Here is an 18,694-nt window from a genome sequence, read left to right on the forward strand (position 1 = left end):
ATTTATCTTGATGTAGTTTATCAATAATTAATTTTTTTTTTCCACTAGAAGTCATGCCAGTAGAATAACTTGTGATCAATTCATTGTTTCTTTAGCTCACTGTATGTAATGTAACTTAGCTTGTCCTGTATATTTGTATATACTCCAGATGATGATCTTAATATGAAGATCAAAACGTCGGGATATTAAAAGAGTTATTTATAACACAGTTGTAAAGTCGATAATTTCTAAAATGAATGCTGATCACCATGTAACACTAAAAGAAAGAAAAACCACTGGCACTATTTATTTTGGCATCTCTACTTTGTATGGACATAATTCTTTCTCTATCAGCAATAGCACTCCTCCTTCCCTTTTTTCCCTTTCTATCCTCACGAAACACATCATAGCCTTGCATCTCTATTCCTGTTAGGATGTCGTCCTCATCCAACCATGTCTCACTTATTCAAACAATTTCTGGGTAAACAGACTCAATAGAGAAGATAAAAACTAATACAAAATTCTGCAACCAGTGGATATTTAGCACTATAAGCTGCGGTTTGGGATTAATTAAACGGTAATGGCTAGAAGAGACACAAAAAAAAAATTAATTTTAGTGTTCATATAACTTACAGATGGTTCAATATGTCAAACTTTCAGGTGTACTAAGGACTGCATTCTGTGAATGACATTTTCTATAGCAAAACACAACAGTCTGCATTGATTCGCCTTACATGCTGTGTTATTCAATCTTTCAAGGTTGCTAAATCAGGAACATGTCCTTCATACACCATGTGTTTCAGAAGGCCCCCACAACCAAAAGTCAGAGGATGTCACAATATGCAAGACTATAACAACATTATGTAATCAAATGACTAGTTAAACAAAACTGTAGCAGCAACACAAAGACTAGAGTCCTGATTTTGGTGCCCTCTATCTGAAAAAAAAAACTGTAGCTATCACATAAGGCTAGAGTCCTAAAAAAAAAACTAGTTTTTTCTTAAGATGACTGTCTCCCAGATCTTAGGCAAGTTAATACAGCCATATTTGTTGAGATTTGGAGTGTGTTTCAGGGCTTCTGTCGCCTCTAAGAACAATTTCTCCGACTTGTAAGAGCTTCTGTGTAGTACTTTTGTGTTTTTCCAGTTGATCCTGTGTGCAGGGGTATCGAGAGCATGGTCTGCTAGGCCCAATTTGCCATAGTGATAATTCCAGATGTATCTTTAGTGTTCGCTGATGCGGATGATCGCAGTTCTTCCTGTTTGACCATAGTAGGCTTGATTACATGAGCAGGGTACTTGGTAGACTCCTGGATGTGATAAAGGGGGAATGCTGTCCTTGGGTGAGCGGATAAGGGTTGCTAATTTGCTACATGGTCTGAATGTAGTGCGTAGTTTATGTTTATTAAGAATTCTTGAAATCTTATCAGATGTGCCTTTAATGTATGGGATGGCGACTGTTTTGTTGTAGTTCTCTGTGGTGGATGGTGGGAGGGGTTTCTTTGGACCGTTTAGTATTTTGTTTATCTTATGTGGATTATAGCCATTGGCCAAGAAGGTGTGGCGTAAGTGAGCCAGTTCAGCAGCAAGAGCATTGTCATTGAAACAGATTGCTCTCGCTCTATTGGTTAGCATTTTTAAAATGCCATATTGTTGAGAAGGATGATGGTGTGATTGTTTGAGTAAGTATCTCCCCGTATGTGTGGGTTTTCTAAAAACTGAAAATGATAAGGAACCGTCTGGAAGACGTGTGATAAGTGTATCCAGGAAGGGCAGACAGTTATTAGCTTCCAGTTCCATTGTAAAGTGGATTTTTGAATGTTGGCTGTTTAAATGCGCTAAGAATGTTTTCAATGTCAAACACAAAAGTACTGCACAGAAGCTCTTACAAGTCGGAGAGATTGTTCTTAGAGGCGACAGAAGCCCCGAAACACACTCCAAATCTCAACAAATATGGCTGTATTAACTTGCCTAAGATCTGTTAGACAGTCATCTTAAGAAAAAACTAGTTGTTTTTTTTAGGACTCTAGTCTTATGCGATAGCTACAGTTTTTTTTTTTCAGATAGAGGGCACCAAAAATCAGGACTCTAGTCTTTGTGTTGCTGCTATAATTTTGTTTAACTAGTCCGTTGATTACACCATGTTGTTATAGTCTCGCGTATTGTGACAAACTGCGTTTTTGTGCTCTGAAGATGCTGGTTATAACACCAGCGAAATATCAGCAATAAGTTAATAAATTAATTATTTACTTAGTTTCTGTGTTTTAATATATACTGTTAAAAAATAAACAACATGTTCGACGAACACATAAGTCTGGCCACACACAAAAGTCAGAGGAGTTGAGATCCGTCAAATGAGGTGGCCATGCTCTGCGAAATGCGCAAGTAATCACTCTGTTCTGTGAAGTGTTTTCATAACATTCTCTGTACAGGCACTCCAATATGAAATGGTACTCCATCCTGCATGACTATGGTAGAGTTAAGGCATCTTCGCTGCTGTAGTTACAGAACAACAAAGTAACTCTCGATCCCTAACAGCAGAGAGGGTGCAATAACAAATGATGCACTCTGACTTTCAGTGAGTGTAAAGGGGTATGTTGGAACACACGAAGGTTATTTGCAGCCCAAATGTGGCAATTGTGTGAGTTAACAGTACTGTTCAAATAAAAATATGCCTCATCACTCAACAAGATGTTCCACAGTCATGCATCATCCACCTCCATTCAAGCTAAGAATGTCAGGACAAACTGCAGTCAAGTTTCCACATCACCATGAAGCAAAGCTTAGGTATAGGAGATTGTAGAGAAAAAACCTCAGCATTTGATGCAGGATTTTCCACACAGATGAGTACGGTTGTCTTAATATTGCCCGAGCACTGCTGGATGCTTGGGCGTTATTCATTCTGTGTTCCACGACAGCAGTTGCAACTTTGTCAACTTGTTGAGGAATAATGTGGTCAATAATCAGTCTGTTATGGGTGCCATGGCTGTGAATGAGTTCAAAGCAAGGTATGATAAATTCTATGCAAATGTTGAATAGTTCTTGACATGATGCGTAGGGTCTCTCTCGATGAGTCTAAGAACTCCTTGGAGTAGCCCGTAATAATTATAATTCACTTGTGCCCCCGTCTTGGCCTCAGTGCTAAAGATCTCTATTTTCAAATTGTAAAATCATTCTTCTAAGATTTGTTAGTGTCACTGGATCTTTTCTCCTATCCTTCGAATGCTTGAATTCTTGAAGCACGGCATTAGCGTTACTGCATTATTGATAATAAAGCTTGACTAGCAACACATGTTCTGGTAAGGTGAGATCCACTGCACTTCAGACTTATCAGAATGATGCGAATCCATTTGTTTTCCTTATATTCACCAACTTGTCCATAGAAAGAGTGAGATTATGCAAATATTGTGCAATTCTAGCACCAAATTTCCCCTGGTGGCAGAATTTGTTACCTTTTTCATCTTCTGTAAAGAAAATTCCCATGTTCCAGAGTGTACTAACACCAAGTTTGATTGAATTTCATCCAATACATTTTTTGCAACAGGGCTCTGAACACTACCTCTTTAATTATGGCCACCCTATATATCTATGAAACTATATCCAGTTACCATGATGACCGGACTAGTATGATATCCTGTAAGTTACTGTATAACATTTGCCTTAATAAAACAGTATTATTATTAAAGTATGCTGATATGTAAAAAAATAACATTCACTGACCTGGTAATTCAGTATTATTTAAATACCAAGTTATAACTGGAATTGGAATTCCATGAGCTGCACATTGTAGTATGAAATATTCTGCAGCCATAACATCTTGGGTTTTAGGAAGCATGGTGAAAACAGGTGGAGAATGAACTTTCAGATTGGTTTCCAGGTAGTCTCGTCCTGCATTATTTATTGCAACACAAGCATAGATTCCTGCATCTTCTGGCTAAGAAAACAAATTTTTGAAATGTATTACTATGAATAAATTAAGCATTCACTACAAATAAATTATTCAACAACATTTAGTGAATTACATGGGCAATAGTATGAAGTCAGTTCCCTAGGTCCATGTTACAGAATGTCATTAAGCTACTAAACAGAAAACAGCTAATTACAAAACTTTGGGAGGGTTAAATTGTGTGTGTGTGTGTGTGTGTGTGTGTGTGTGTGTGTGTGTGTGTGTGTGTGTGTGTGTGTGTGTGTGTGTGTGTGTGCGCGTGCGTGCACGTGTGTGTGTGTGTGTGTGTGTGTGTGTGTGTGTGTGTGTGTGTATGTGCTGGCCTGGTTGGCTGAATTGTTATTGTACACCTGCTCTCCAATCAACAGGCTGCAGATATTGATTGGAGAGCAATATCTGCAGCCTGTTGATTGGAGAGCAGGTGTACAATCAACAGGCTGCAGATATTCCACAATGAGTCTTTTGACTACATGGAGGCCTGAATAATAATAATAATAATATAAGTCCCACCATGGGCATGGATTTTTGTCATTGTCTTTAGGTGGAAGATGACTTTCATCGTCCAGTGTGAGATCACCAGCCTACTTGTTGAAGGCCTGAAGTGGCTTGAAAAAATTCCATGTTTGGTCTCTAGAGCAAGGTTTCTGGACTATATAAAATAAATTTAATATATATATATATATATATGCTTTCAGGAACATTGACTCGGTTTTTATGATACATTTTAATAAGATTTAATGACTAAAACCGAGAATAATAGTAAGGCTTTATTGAAATAAAAACACAACTAGTTTCGGCTTTTGACAGCCTTCTTCAGGTGTCTTCTAAGGATAGGAAACAGCAATAAAAACACTGAAGTTTAAAACCATGAAGCAGAGAAAAATTGCACTACATAAACGACCGCAATTACAACAAGACCTCGTCGTCGTGAATCTATCGTCACTCACATTAAGCAAAGAAGTCACAACTGCTTTAAGTCGAGGGCACAACTTTGCCATAACTCCCAAGCAAGTTCCAAAAGCCGAAATAATGGCGTCCATCGAACGAGGAATTTACGACCTGCCTCCAACAATAGCTAACAACATACGTTTAGATGTGGCCAACATCCTAATCAAGTCCAAGCCTCCAAAAAATAATATCCCACATAAGGAATTCATTGCTATAAAAGAGCTACACAACAACAGCCAGATTACCATAACAAAAGCAGACAAAGGAAATGCAACCGTGGTGATGGACACAACTGAATATGAAAACAAAATGCACACACTATTACAAGATCAGTCAACATACAAAATTATAGATCGCAATCCCACCAACACACAAAAGAATAAGGCACGAAAATTATTAAAAAAAGTCACTTCCTGGCCCAAAGACACAGTTAACAAACTCAAACCCTTCCATGTTAAAACACCTAGGATCTATGGATCACCAAAAATTCACAAACCTGGCACACCCCTACGCCCAATTGTGGACAGTATAAATAGTCCCACATACAAACTAGCTAGACATTTAGCGAAGCTACTAGCCACTCTCACTAACAATTCTCCCTCCTTTATCAAAAATTCAGCACACCTAAAAAGCATCTTACAACACCTCACCCTAAAAAGCTCAGACTTAATAGTAAGCTTTGACATCACTTCACTATTCACAAATGTACCACTAATAGAAACCCTCAATCTACTGAAGTCACACTTCCCCCCTGATATATTTGAACTATTCAAATTCACAATACATGCAGGATATTTCACATGGAAAGGGAAAATATACAAACAAATTGATGGGACAGCCATGGGCTCCCCCCTTTCTCCCTCCCCCCAGCCAACTTTTACGTAGAACACCTGGAAAAACAAGCAATCAATACAGCCACTCTCAAACCAACACTTTGGCTACGCTATGTTGATGATGTGCTTGCTATTTGGCCACATGGCCCTGAGACATTGAAAACATTCTTAGCACATTTAAATAGCCAACATCCAAAAATCCACTTTACTATGGAACTGGAAGCCAACAACTGTCTGCCCTTCCTGGATACACTCATCACACGTCTCCCAGATGGTTCCTTATCATTTTCAGTTTTCAGAAAACCCACACATACAGGCAGATACTTACACAAACAATCACACCATCATCCTTCTCAACAATATGGCATATTAAAAACGCTAACCCATAGAGCGAGAGCAATCTGTTCAAATGACAAGGCTCTTACTGCTGAACTGACTCACTTACACCACACCTTCTTGGCCAACGGCTACAATCCACAAAAAATAAACAAAATACTAAACACTCCTAAGAAACCCCTCCCACCATCCACCACAGAGAACTACAACAAAACAGTCACCATCCCTTACATTAAAGGCACATCCGAAAAGATCTCAAGAATTCTCAATAAACATAAACTACGCACTACATTCAGACCATGTAGCAAATTAGCCACCCTCATCTGCTCACCCAAGGACAGCATTCCTCCTTTATCACATCCAGGAGTCTACCAAGTACCCTGCACATGCAATCAAGCCTACTACGGTCAAACAGGAAGAACTGTGAATATCCGCATCAGCGAACATAAACGATACGTCCGGAAATATCATTATGGGAAGTCAGGCCTAGCAGACCATGCTCTGGATACCCCTGCACACAGGATCAACTGGAAAAACACAAAAGTACTACACAGAAACCCATATAAATCAGAGAGATTGTTCTTAGAGGCGACAGAAGCCCTAAAACACACTCCAAATCTCAACAAATATGGCTGTATTAACTTGCCGAAGATCTGGGAGACAGTCATATTAAGAAAAAACTAGCACTTTTCTAGGACTCTAGTAAATATATGATAGCGTTTTTTTTTTTTTTTTTTTCAGATAGAGGGCGCCAAAATCAGGACTCTAGTCTTTGTGTTGCTGCTACAGTTTTGTTGAAGTACACCATGTTGTTTTAGTCTCGCGTATTGTGACAAACAGTGTTTTTGTGCTCTGAAGATGCTGGTTATAATACCAGCGAAATATCAGCATTTAGTTAATAAATTAATTATTTACTTAGTTTCTGTGTTCTATTATACCGTTAAAATAATAAACAACACGTGGCATAGTTTGTTGAGTGCGTGATTGCAGACTCTCGCGAACGCCAGTACCAAACAACAGCAGAGTGACTATCAGGGATGTTGTAGCTCAAATTGTTATTTAAATGTTCACAATTAAGGATGATTTTTCTCTGGACTCCACAATTTTTCTCTCAAACTCATCATGGCAACGAAAGATGTTTTCAGATCTATCCTAGCAGACTGAATGACCCTGGTGTTCATCATCAGGATTGTTTGAGAAAAGAACATGACTAGACAAGGCACTGGCATGTGTTCTTTTGTAAGAGATGTCTCTCTTGTGTTCCTCCATACATAATTCGATAGATTTATTTGTTCAACCAAAATAAGGGATGTTACAATCACACCATATCTTATATACGCCAGGATACTTCAGATTATGATAATGAGGCTTTGGATGGCTTACTAGCGAGCGGATTAATAGTTATTTTGCCATACATTTGAGCAGATATCTATAACGATATCTTCTCAATAAAGATATCTTTAAAGGTCAATTTCAAAAACATTCAACATTCATGGGATAAATATCTGGGTGTATATAAAAATAATCTGTCAATGTCATATTCTATGCTTTTCATACATTCCATTTTCAATAGAAGACAATAATTAATGGCGAGAAAAATAAAATAATATAAACTAAGTCGACAATGCTTACAAAAAGAAAAATAAAGATGCCAGCCTGGTTGGCCAAGTGGTTACATATCCACTCTCCAGCCAAGAGGCTCTGGGTTCGAATCCTGTCACAGGCACAGATGTTTGTGATTGTCTGTGAAAATACTAGTGGTGGTGGTGGTTGTGGGTGGTAGATGGCATTGGTGGAGATGATGATGATGATGATGCTAGCTGCAATTTGTTGTATAGTTGGTGGAATGAGTAATGGAGACAGAGTTGTATAGTAGGTGCCCTCCCTTAATGAGTCCTTTGGGCTCCCTGGAGGAGTCACATAATAATAATAATAATAAAACAGGCCTATCCTTGCACTATTAAAAACTTACAGAAATAGACTGAGATTTATTAATGATATTAATGATATTGGGGAAGATTTGAATGAGGATTATCAGTTGTTTAGAGATGATGCAAAGTTGGGAAGAACAATGAGAAGTATAGCAGATGTTGTGTTATTACAAGGAAACATGATAGGCTCAGTGAATGGGCACAGGTGTGGGTATTCCAGTTAAATGTTGCAAAATGTAAGGTTTTTGAAATTTGAAAATGGGATGTAGAATTTATGCTTAGTGGGAATATACTGTTGGAGGAAGAGAAAATAAGAGATCTTGTCTTGATGGTGGATCTAAAATTTAGAGAGCACACTGCTAAAAATTGTAAGAAAAATCTAAAATTGTAAGGAAAACAACAAATTCTGGAAATGATGCAGAGGACAATGACTTGTAGAAATAAGGATATTCTGGTAACATTGTAAAAGGTCTTGATCAGGCCACATATGTACTAATAATGAATCACGTCCCCCTCTCAGAGAACCTATGCTGTATAGACTCAAGCAAAACCATATGTTGAACCGGAAACACAGTATCTAACTAAAAACTGTTGTCCAATTTTTCAATTACATGAAATAAGTGTTTGTTTTATTGCATTCGAAATTCTCGATGTCATTATGACAGATCACAAAAGCTAACTTCAAATAAAATTCTACCATGAATTGAAATATGCCATGTAATGCATGTGTGAGTTTCTGTGGCAGCTCAAATGCAAATGAGCAGCAATAAAATTCAACCAAAGGTTGAATCTTTGTGTGAGTTGAATCCACCAATAAAGAGAAGTTCCATCAGAACGATAAATGACACCCTGTTGTGAATGCGCTAAAACTAAGACATATATAGTGAATGTTGTTATGACAGTTTCACATGTTATGGAATTCGGTTGAAGAGAATTAGCATTACAACTCAACAATTGTAGGTTGCCTTTATCTTTGGCTAGTGTGACCTTTTGTGAATACCGCCCCAATCATATGCACATCTTCATCGCTGCTCTCTGGTGTAAAACAAAATTTAACGTGTACGTATTGTAACAATTAAAAATAAAGGTTGAATAATTTATAAGTGTATAAAAGGATATCACCTGTAAATTGTTGACGTGCCAGCAAAATTCTCGGGTGTGCCATAGGTTCGCCATCTATGTGGTAGGGTATCTACAAAATATATTCTATGCTCTTGGAAGCTTATTTTGCATTTGGTTAGACTGTAATAAATTTAGTTTAATCAATTATCCAAGTGTAAGAAAACAAAGTTTGCACCTGAAAATATCTTCAGGACTGAGGTAAGGTGGTACATCCCTTGGTAACTCGTAGCAAAGGTGGATCAAGATCTTATCACTCCTTGTCTCAGTATCTCCCATAATGCAAAGCACATCTCCTTGCGGACATGTATACTGCTATGCATTAAGGGAAGGGCCACTATCCAGACCAGTTTCGACCTTTATTCAGGTCTCGTCAGTGGGAGGCAGACCCAGAGTGGTGATACTAAGCCAGAAGCAATAGAGAGGTCATATTTATCTATATGAATTAACAACTGGTGTACCACCTTATTATTAAATTACTCTGGATTTAGAGAAAGATGTTGGAAGTTTATTTTGCACTTGGTTAGACTATAATAAATTTAGTTTAATCCTTTATCCAAGTAACCTCTCTATTGCTTCTGGCTTAGTATCACCACTCTGGGTCTGCCTCCCATGACGAGACCTCAATAAAGGTTGAAAGTATACATGTCTGCAAGGAGATGTGCTTTGCATTGTGGAAGATACTGAGACAAGGAGTAATGAGAGAGCTTGATCCATTTTTGCTACGAGTTGCTAAGGGATGTACCACCTTACTTCAGTCCTGAAGATATTTTCAGGTGCAAACTTTGTTTGCTTACACTTGGATAAAGGATGAAACTAAATGTATTATATTCTATGCTCTGTTTTGATATTTTCTTTGGTTTCTTAGCACTTTGGATTCCTCCATGGCTTGAGATACAATGCAAATCGAAATGACGTGTTTGGAATTGTGGCTGTTGCTGCCATGAAATAACAATCTGTGACAGGTGTTTGACTGACTGCTTCAGTTGTAATTTGCAAGATGGGAAAAAGTATTCCAATCAGCTTGGTCCATTTTTCATATGGGCATCCATGCAGGAGAACATGGTTCCTATGAAGACACTGCAAATAAGAGGAAAATGATCGCTTCCATAAATGTTCTCTTCAGTATCCCAGATGGGCAGTTGAAAAATGCAGGGAAACAAATTAATACAGGCTGAATATATTGACTCTATTAACAAGAAGGGAGAGCCCATGATTTTTGAACATTCGCTTAATAATATGACCCCATCCAGTCATGACAGCACTAACCCTCAGAGTTTTATGTCCATTAAAGTCACCCACAAGAAGTAATGGGCTCAGGCAGTTGCAATACAAGATTATCAAGTTTGATCTAATTTAACTCACAACCTGGTGGTAAATAAATGGAACATATTGTAATAAGAAATCGCACAGGTAGCCAAATCGCTCTTGCTTCTGGAGCAGTATTAAGCTGGATATGTTGGAAAGGAGTAAGAATGCCTGCTAGGATAGCTACACCAGCCATTGGCAGGACCATCTCCAGTTCTGTCTTTACGAACAACAGTAAAATGCCTTAAGGCTGGGCTCTCGCTAGGTTTTTAAATATTTTTCCTGCAGGCAGAGACAGAAGGATTTGCATTTCTGCAGTAGAACCTTAATATCATCAGTATTTTGGCAAAACCCACAATAGTTCCACTGTAGAATGTTTCCTAAGTTTTAGCTTTGTAGACTTGTTCAATTTTCAAGAGATGATGGTTTATCATGTATGGACAGCCATTGTCCATTTCTTCTTCTTCTGGAAAAATGTTTATACATCATCTGATGTGTCAAGATCATTTAGTAAGTTTAGCTTACTTTCAATGGATATAGAAGTATCCATTTTTCTTTTGTATTTTTTTTTTTCATCCTTCCATCCACTTGTGGCATGCATGGAGTAGGCTGGATGATCTCCCAAACAGTTGACACATTTAGCTTTCTTTGCAGAGCAGGCTTTATTATCATGCTTTTACTACTACATCAGGCACAGGTGGTAGTGTCACAACAGGCAGTTTGGGCATGCCTATATCTCTGACATTCAAAGAATTTCAGTGGTTGGAAGTTTAGGTGTATCAAAAGTAAAAATGATGTTCCTAGTTGGAACTAGATGACATCCCTGGATATCACTATGTACCTCATACACTCCCTGAACTTTAAGCTCTGAGCATATCTCCTCATCTGAACATCAAGGAGATCTCATTCTGATAGTGCTCCTCTAGAAGAATTTAGTGATTTATGAGGTATTACTGTAACTAGTATTCCACCAATTAATGTTGCTTTCAGCAGTTTTTCTGAGTGTTGCTGACATGATGTTTCAACAAGAATATCACCCTAGAGTGTTCAGTTGTTCTCTTCTCTCTCTCTCCTGTAGTCATCTATCAAAAAATTTCTTTTGAATCAATCCAATAAAACTATTTTAGTAATTGATTTGTTTCTCTCACATCCTGTCTTCTGTGCCTAAATTTTGTACTCATAGAAAGCATTATATCCTTGTCACTGTCATAATCACTTGTTTCTTAATCCTCTCTTGACCATTTGTTCATCACCAAAGAACTACAGTAACCAGATCTATGCACCACCAGATAGTTCAATATCAAAAGTTTTATAAACAACCTCCTTATCTTGGATTGTCAGTATGTTCAGTAACATGCAAGAAATCTGGTGAGAAATTTTGGTTGATTTTTTTGCAGTATGCCTTCTAAACCCACATCCTGTCCAAGGTTACCCTAAAATTGACTAAGGTAGTTTCTGACCTCTGGAATGTCGAGTATGAGGAAAGATTGAAAAGATGTAATTTGCAGAGACTAGTGGAGAGAAGGAAGAGGGGAGATATGATAGAGACCTACAAGTTGGTAAGGGGTTGCTATAGGATCAATGGTGGAGAAGTTCTACAGCGAATAGTGGGAGATCAGGGGAGAACCAGAGGTCATCCCTGGAAACTGTATAAAGAGGGTGTGAGTAGGGGAGTGAGAGGCAGGTTTTTTTCGTGCAGAGTTGTGAATGATTGGAATGCCTTGCCTGAGAGTGTGGTGTCTGCAAGGAGTTTGAATGTGTTTAAGACCCGGTATGATGAGATGTGTGTGAGATAAAAGGACCTCCTAGATGAGTCTTTGACTCCATGAGGTCTTGTTTAATAATAATAATAATAATAATAATTCTTAACCTCAACAATTCCTGCAGTCTAGTTTCATAAGTGTAGTAGTACACAGCATGCAACTTTTCATCCCAAAGTGCAGATATACATTATATTTTGCCACATTAAACTGGCAACCATTATTCTTTTCCATATAGCAATCTATTTGAATTATCCTGCAGGTGAATTTACACATCACTGTTATTAACTACCCACTTTTTCCTCATCAGCAGATAACTACTATATTTCCTGTTAAATAATTTTGTATATTATAATATGATTTGACAATATATGAATTAAATGGCACACAGAAATACAAATTAAACAGCAGCTGCCTGAGTGCAGGGTGCTGTGGAATACTGGCATTAAAGAGGATACTGTAGGGAATTTGTCACAGAAATCTTTTCATTGGATCATATTACTACTACTACTCCTTGGCATTACAGTCCATTTAGGACCTGGGCCTGTCTCAGGATAGCCTTCCATTCTTCACGATTCTGTACCTTGCTCCTTCAGTTCATTACTCTCATTTTCTTTAAATCATCCTCCACATCGTCAAGCCATCTCCTTTTTGGTCGTCCTCTGGACCTAGATCCAGCTGGTCAGACATGAAGTTCTTTATTACGGCTCTATCATCTCCCATTCGCTGAACATGTCCTAGCCATCTAAGTCTTCTCACCTTTATTTCAGTAATAATATCCACTTCATTGAATTTCTCCATTATTTCTTTGTTATTCCTCACTCTCCAAAGTCCATTCTCATTAATTGGACTAAAGATCTTTCTTAATGCCTTTCGTTCCCATATTTGTAATTGGTTTTGATCTCTCTGGATCATTGTCCATGTTTCACAGCCGTACAAAAGCACAGGTTTGAGGATTACTTTATATAGCTGGATTTTACTTTTTATCGAAATCAAATTCGATTTTAATAGTGGCTGAATACTATAATAAGTTCTATTTGCAGCAACTATTCTATAGGTAATTTCAACTGATATATCATTACTTTCTGTTATTATTGAACCCAAATATTTGAACTGCTGGACTCGTTCAAGGGTTTCTTCATCTACTGTGAAACTTTGGCTGTTTCCCAATTTTTGTTTATCTCTGGCAACAATTAAGTATTTTGTTTTAGTTTCGTTTGTTTGTAGTCCCATTTTCCTTGCCTCCTCTCTCATTTGTCTATAACCTTCTCTAAGGTTTCTCTCAGTCCTTGCAATACAGTCCACATCATCCGCAAAAACCAAAAGCTGTAGACTTCTATTCATAATAGTTATACCTCTGTTTATAATTACATTTCGTATTACCCTTTCAAGGCATAGTTTGAAAAGCATTGTTGATAGCTGATCTCCTTGTCATAATCCTTTGGTAATCCTACACTCAGGTGTGAATTCGCCCTGTATTTGCACTCTACACCCATGCTTTTTTTGTGTGTCATTTTAACTAATCTTATCAGTTTAGGTGGAATTTGGAATTCCTTCATGACTTTAAATAGCTTATCTCTATCGATGTTATCATAGGCTTGTTTAAAGTCCACAAACAAATGGTGCAGATTGATATTGAACTCATAGCATTTCTCCATTATAGTTCATATTGTAAAAATCTGGTCTGTTGTTGATCTATCATACCTAAAGCCACATTGGTAGTCGCCCAGCATTTTTTCTATAAAGGGTTCCAATCTAGTTGCCAGTACCCTTGCAAATATTTTGTAAATTATTGCTAACAGTGATATTCCTCTATAATTTTGGCACAGAGACTTGTCATTTTTCTTATGTATAGGAACGATAATAGCAGTGTACCATTCAGTAGGGAGATTCAGTTTCCCATACCTCTGACATATGTATTTTGATTAATAGTGATTGCCCACCATATTTTAATAGCTCAACTGGTATTCCAGCTTCACCAGGTGCTTTATTATTTTTTATTCTCTTTAGGGCTAATTCCACCTCGTTTAATTCTGGTGCGTCCTCTGTCTCAGCTTTTCCCATACTTGCCAGAGGTTCATTAAACTCGTCTTCTTCTGGAACGGCATTTTCCAAGCTTGTATTGTCCTGAAGGAGATCTTCAAAATATTCTGCCCACCTTCTCAAAATGTCCTCCTTTCCACTGAGCAAGTTTCCCTCATGGTCTCTGCAGAAAGTTGTTCTGGGTTGAAATCTGCCTCTAATTTCCTTTATCTTCTTATACATTTTCTTAATTTGTCCTGTATTCTTCAAAATCTCAATTTCATTTAGCCTTGCCTTTTCCCATTCACGTTTCTTTCTTCTACAAATCTTTTTTGGCTTGTTTTCGTTTTTCTCTATATTCATTCTCATTTGCTCGAGTTTTTCGTCCAAGTATCTTTAGACGAGCTGTATTTCTGTCTTCAACACATTTTCTACATTCCAAATCATACCATTCATTTCTTTTATCATTGTTTCTGAATCCCAGGACTTCTTCAGCCACGTTAAAAATTTTATTCTTGATCCATTCCCATTTTTTATCTATAGTCATATTATTTATATGTTCATCCTCGTTTATTTCTTCTCTCAATCTTTCAATATATTTTCATCTGATTTTTCCATCTTTTAATTTTTGGATGTCATATCTTGGTGTTCTCTTTCCTCTACCTACTTTATTAATTTTTATCCTTTGTTTATATTTAATTCTTAACAAGTAATGATCCGTATCACAATCCACTCCTCTAAAACTTCTTACATCACATGATCTATTTGATTTTCCATTATTCCATATGCTGATCTCCAGGTAAATTTATGTACTTTTTTATGTGGAAAACAGGTTGTACATATGATCATATTTTTGCTACTTGCAAAATCAATTAGTCTCATGCTATTTTCATTACTTTCTTTGTGTGCACTATCTCTTCCAATTGTTGGTCGGAAGGTCTCTTCCTTTCCTATTTTGGCATTTATGTCTCCTAGAACCATTTTTACATCATGTTTCGGTGCCTGATCATGTATCTTCACCAATAATTCATAGAAATTCATCTTGTCTTCTTCACAAGAGTCCTCAATTGGTGCATGTGCACATATAAGTGAAATATTGAATATCTTAAACTTTATTCTCAGTACACAAAGTCATTCATTAACTGGTCTAAAATCAAGAACGAAGTGTTTCCATTTTTTATTAACTAAAAATGTGGTGCCAAAGGCTTTTTGATTGCCTCCTCTGTAAAAAAATAGTATGTGTTCTGGTATCAAATATGCCAATTCCTTTCCATCTCACCTCCTGCAATGCTGTTATCTGCTCTCTATATCTCTGTAGTTCCTCACACACTCTCTTCAATGTTCCTGGTCTGTTCAGGCTCAAGACATTCCGGCTTCCAAACCAATATTTATAATCCTTTTTCTGTTGTCCAAGTTGTTCTGCAAAGTCCGTCTGGTTAATTTTCCTTTTAACTATCTTAACAAATGAGTTTTTACAGGACAGGGTTGTTAGCCCTGCGCCCAACCTTACAAGAAGGAAGCCGGCTATACCCCCGGGTACTGGGCACGCATTTTAGTCGCCTTTTACGACATGCATGGGCTACATTGGGACTATTCTTTAACCCTGGTCACCACACGGGGTATTGGATCATTGGATCGTATAGAGATAGATAATATAAAGCTGGTGATATGAATGAGAGGGTAGCTAATGTGGCAGAAATCAGAGAGTAAATTGTTGAAAGTTTTTTTTTCACTTGGTTATACTCTAAGTTAAACATGCTAAGAAATTATATTCTTGGTTTCATCCTTTATTCAAGTGAAAGCAAACAAAGTTTGCATGCGAAGTACATAACTGAGCTACTTGTATATAGAGGATAATCACTTCACATCAATGGCCTTAATATCCCATAATGCAAGGCACATATCCTCTAGAATGATGAAGGCACTCTACTATCTGGAATAAGTCATTATCCTCTATGTATTATATGAAATCAGTCTGGGTAGTGGCTTCGCCCTAATGGGCTAACCTTAATGGGCAACATAAATATATTTGACAGTGGCTCTTCAACCACTAATACATATCTTGACATATTAAGCCAGTAGAAATAATGTAGAAAGTATTTTTACCTTGGGTATAATAAATGTTAAAAATACCAAGCAATTTTAAACCTGGTTTTACTCCATTTCCCAAGTAAGCAAACAGACAAACAAGTCAAGTTTGCACCTGCAAGTGATGCAAGTCTAGCTGATCCTACAGATAGTGCAAGACCAAGGCAACTCGTGGTAAAGGTGACTTGCAGCTTGACTTGCATCACTTGCAGGTGCAAACTTGACTTGTTTGTCTGTTTGCTTACTTGAGAAATGGAGTAAAACCAGGTTTAAAATTGCTTGGTATTTTTAACATCCAGTAGACATAAATCTGACGATAAACTCCCCAACTCCCTTATTAACGTTTACTAACACAATCATCCATAGAAAAAATTAACATATGGGCTCCTATTAACACATACACATCTGCATTAATCAGTATCAAAATTGCCGACCACTACTTTATTACAGCTCATTCCACAATACCACCTTCACTACCCCCACAGACTGGAAGAACCTACTCCGTGGGGGTGGTGAAGGAATAAACTGCACTCTACTGTCATAGTAAAGAATTGCCGATAACCAACATCCAAGATATTGGATCATTTAATATAAATGATCCAATAACTTTATAAGCCTCAAATTCCTGTTTACAGAAATATACAGAAAGACAAAAAACAAGAAACAAGAGGAAAGCACTAAATAATCCATAGATAAATGAGAATATCCTAAATATTATTGCAAGAAAAGACACTCTATGCAAGACAGTAAAAAATTCACCTAACAACCCTGGATAAGAGAAAGTTGTTGGAAGTTTTATCACTTGGTTAAACTATAAATTAAAAATACCAAGAAATTATATATTTAGTTTAATAGTATCTTTAATTTATAGTATAACCAAGTGAAAACACTTCCAACAACTTTCTCTAATCCAGGGTAATTTAATAATAAGGCTGACACCTTTTGGCAACTTGTATATGAAAATATGACTTCTGCATTACTTCAAACCTTGGTATCATCTCTGGGTCTGGCTCTCACTGAAGAGACCTCAATAAAGGTCAAAACCAGTCTGGGTAGTGACCCTTCCCATAATGATTAGCATTATGCATATCTGTAAGGATATGTGCTTTGCATTATGGGATACTAAGGTAAGTGATGTGAAATAGCTTAATAGCTTCTAGTTTTTAGCTTCTATTTACAAGTTGCCCCAGTCCTGAAAATAATTCAGGTGCAAACTTATTTTGCTTACACTTGAATAAAGGATTAAACCAAGTATATAATTTCTTGGTATATTTAATTTATCACCTAACAACATTCATCTACAAACATACAAACACATAAGAAACTAACTAACAACTAAAACTGGGAGCATAAAAAGACACTACTTCTTTCAGAAATTTGTGGAATATGTGCAAATTTGAAGCAAACATGGTCTACACTTAATAAACTATTAACCTAAGTTAAGGGGGATAATAAATCCCATATTATTTTATTTAACAGCCGGGTACAAAACTCGGAGATCGAAATCTAAGAGTTTCATGCTGAAGAACTATCAGCGAGTCCAAGCGTAAGTCATCACTTGGGTAGTACAACACTAGGCAACTCGTGTCAAAGGTGGAGCAAGCTCCGTCACTATCCTTAATATTTTTTCATAATGTAAAATGCAGATCCTAGGAGATGTATTACTATTTTATATTATGAGGAGAGGTCACTACCCAGACCGGTTTCGACCTTTATTGAGGTCTCATCAGTGAGTAGGTAGACCCTGGAATATCAAGGTTTAAGTGAACCAAACTTACATATATCTCCGAGTTTCAATATATTTACATATATCTTATATATAATAATACTTACATATATCTCCGAATATCAAGGTTTAAGTGAACCGAACTTACATAAATCTCCGAGTTTCTACCCGGCTGTTAAATAAACTAATACGGGATTTATTATCCCCTTAACTTAATTTATGTTGCCGTAAAAATAGCCTTTTGGCTCTTTATCGTAGTAATAATAATATATGGATACACCGGTCTGGCAATTCATTAGTAGGGGTATACAGCAAACCATGTATTTTCCTTCAGCATCCAAAGTGGAACTGAAAGATGCTATCTCACAACTAAAGCAAAAGACTAGTCCAGGATTATAGACAAAATCAGACTCACAGACATTTTAATACATTTGAACAACAAAATCCTGTACTTCAGGAACTTATGAGAATGAAATTTGACAGAATAATATTCCCAAACAACTGTTACAATAGTTACACCTATTACAAACAAGAAAAAAGAAAACGATATTCAGAATTACAGACTTATAGCTAACTGGCCTATCATCTCTAAACTTCTTGAGTAAGTAGTTTTGCAGTCTTGTGTATATTACTTTACAGAAAATGAAAAGCATAATGATATTATTATAACACATTACAAACACGCTAAAAAAGCTCTTG

General features: G+C 37.0%; 1 protein-coding gene across 1 annotated transcript in view; it reads right to left on the minus strand.

Annotated features, from left to right (window-relative positions):
* The window catches only part of LOC150104032 (hemicentin-1-like), a 792,930-nt gene that overhangs the window by 606,845 nt on the left and 167,391 nt on the right, over nucleotides 1–18,694 (minus strand). The window contains exon 11 of the mRNA XM_090396385.1: nucleotides 3,699–3,912. Within this exon, the coding sequence (XP_090252511.1) occupies nucleotides 3,699–3,912 (214 nt within the window). The remainder of the gene's footprint in view (nucleotides 1–3,698; nucleotides 3,913–18,694) is intronic.

This window comes from Typopeltis vanoorti, chromosome 8 (assembly GCF_054136105.1).
Source record: "Typopeltis vanoorti isolate ZY-2024b chromosome 8, IOZ_Tvanoo_1.0, whole genome shotgun sequence".
NCBI lineage: Eukaryota > Metazoa > Arthropoda > Arachnida > Uropygi > Thelyphonidae > Typopeltis > Typopeltis vanoorti.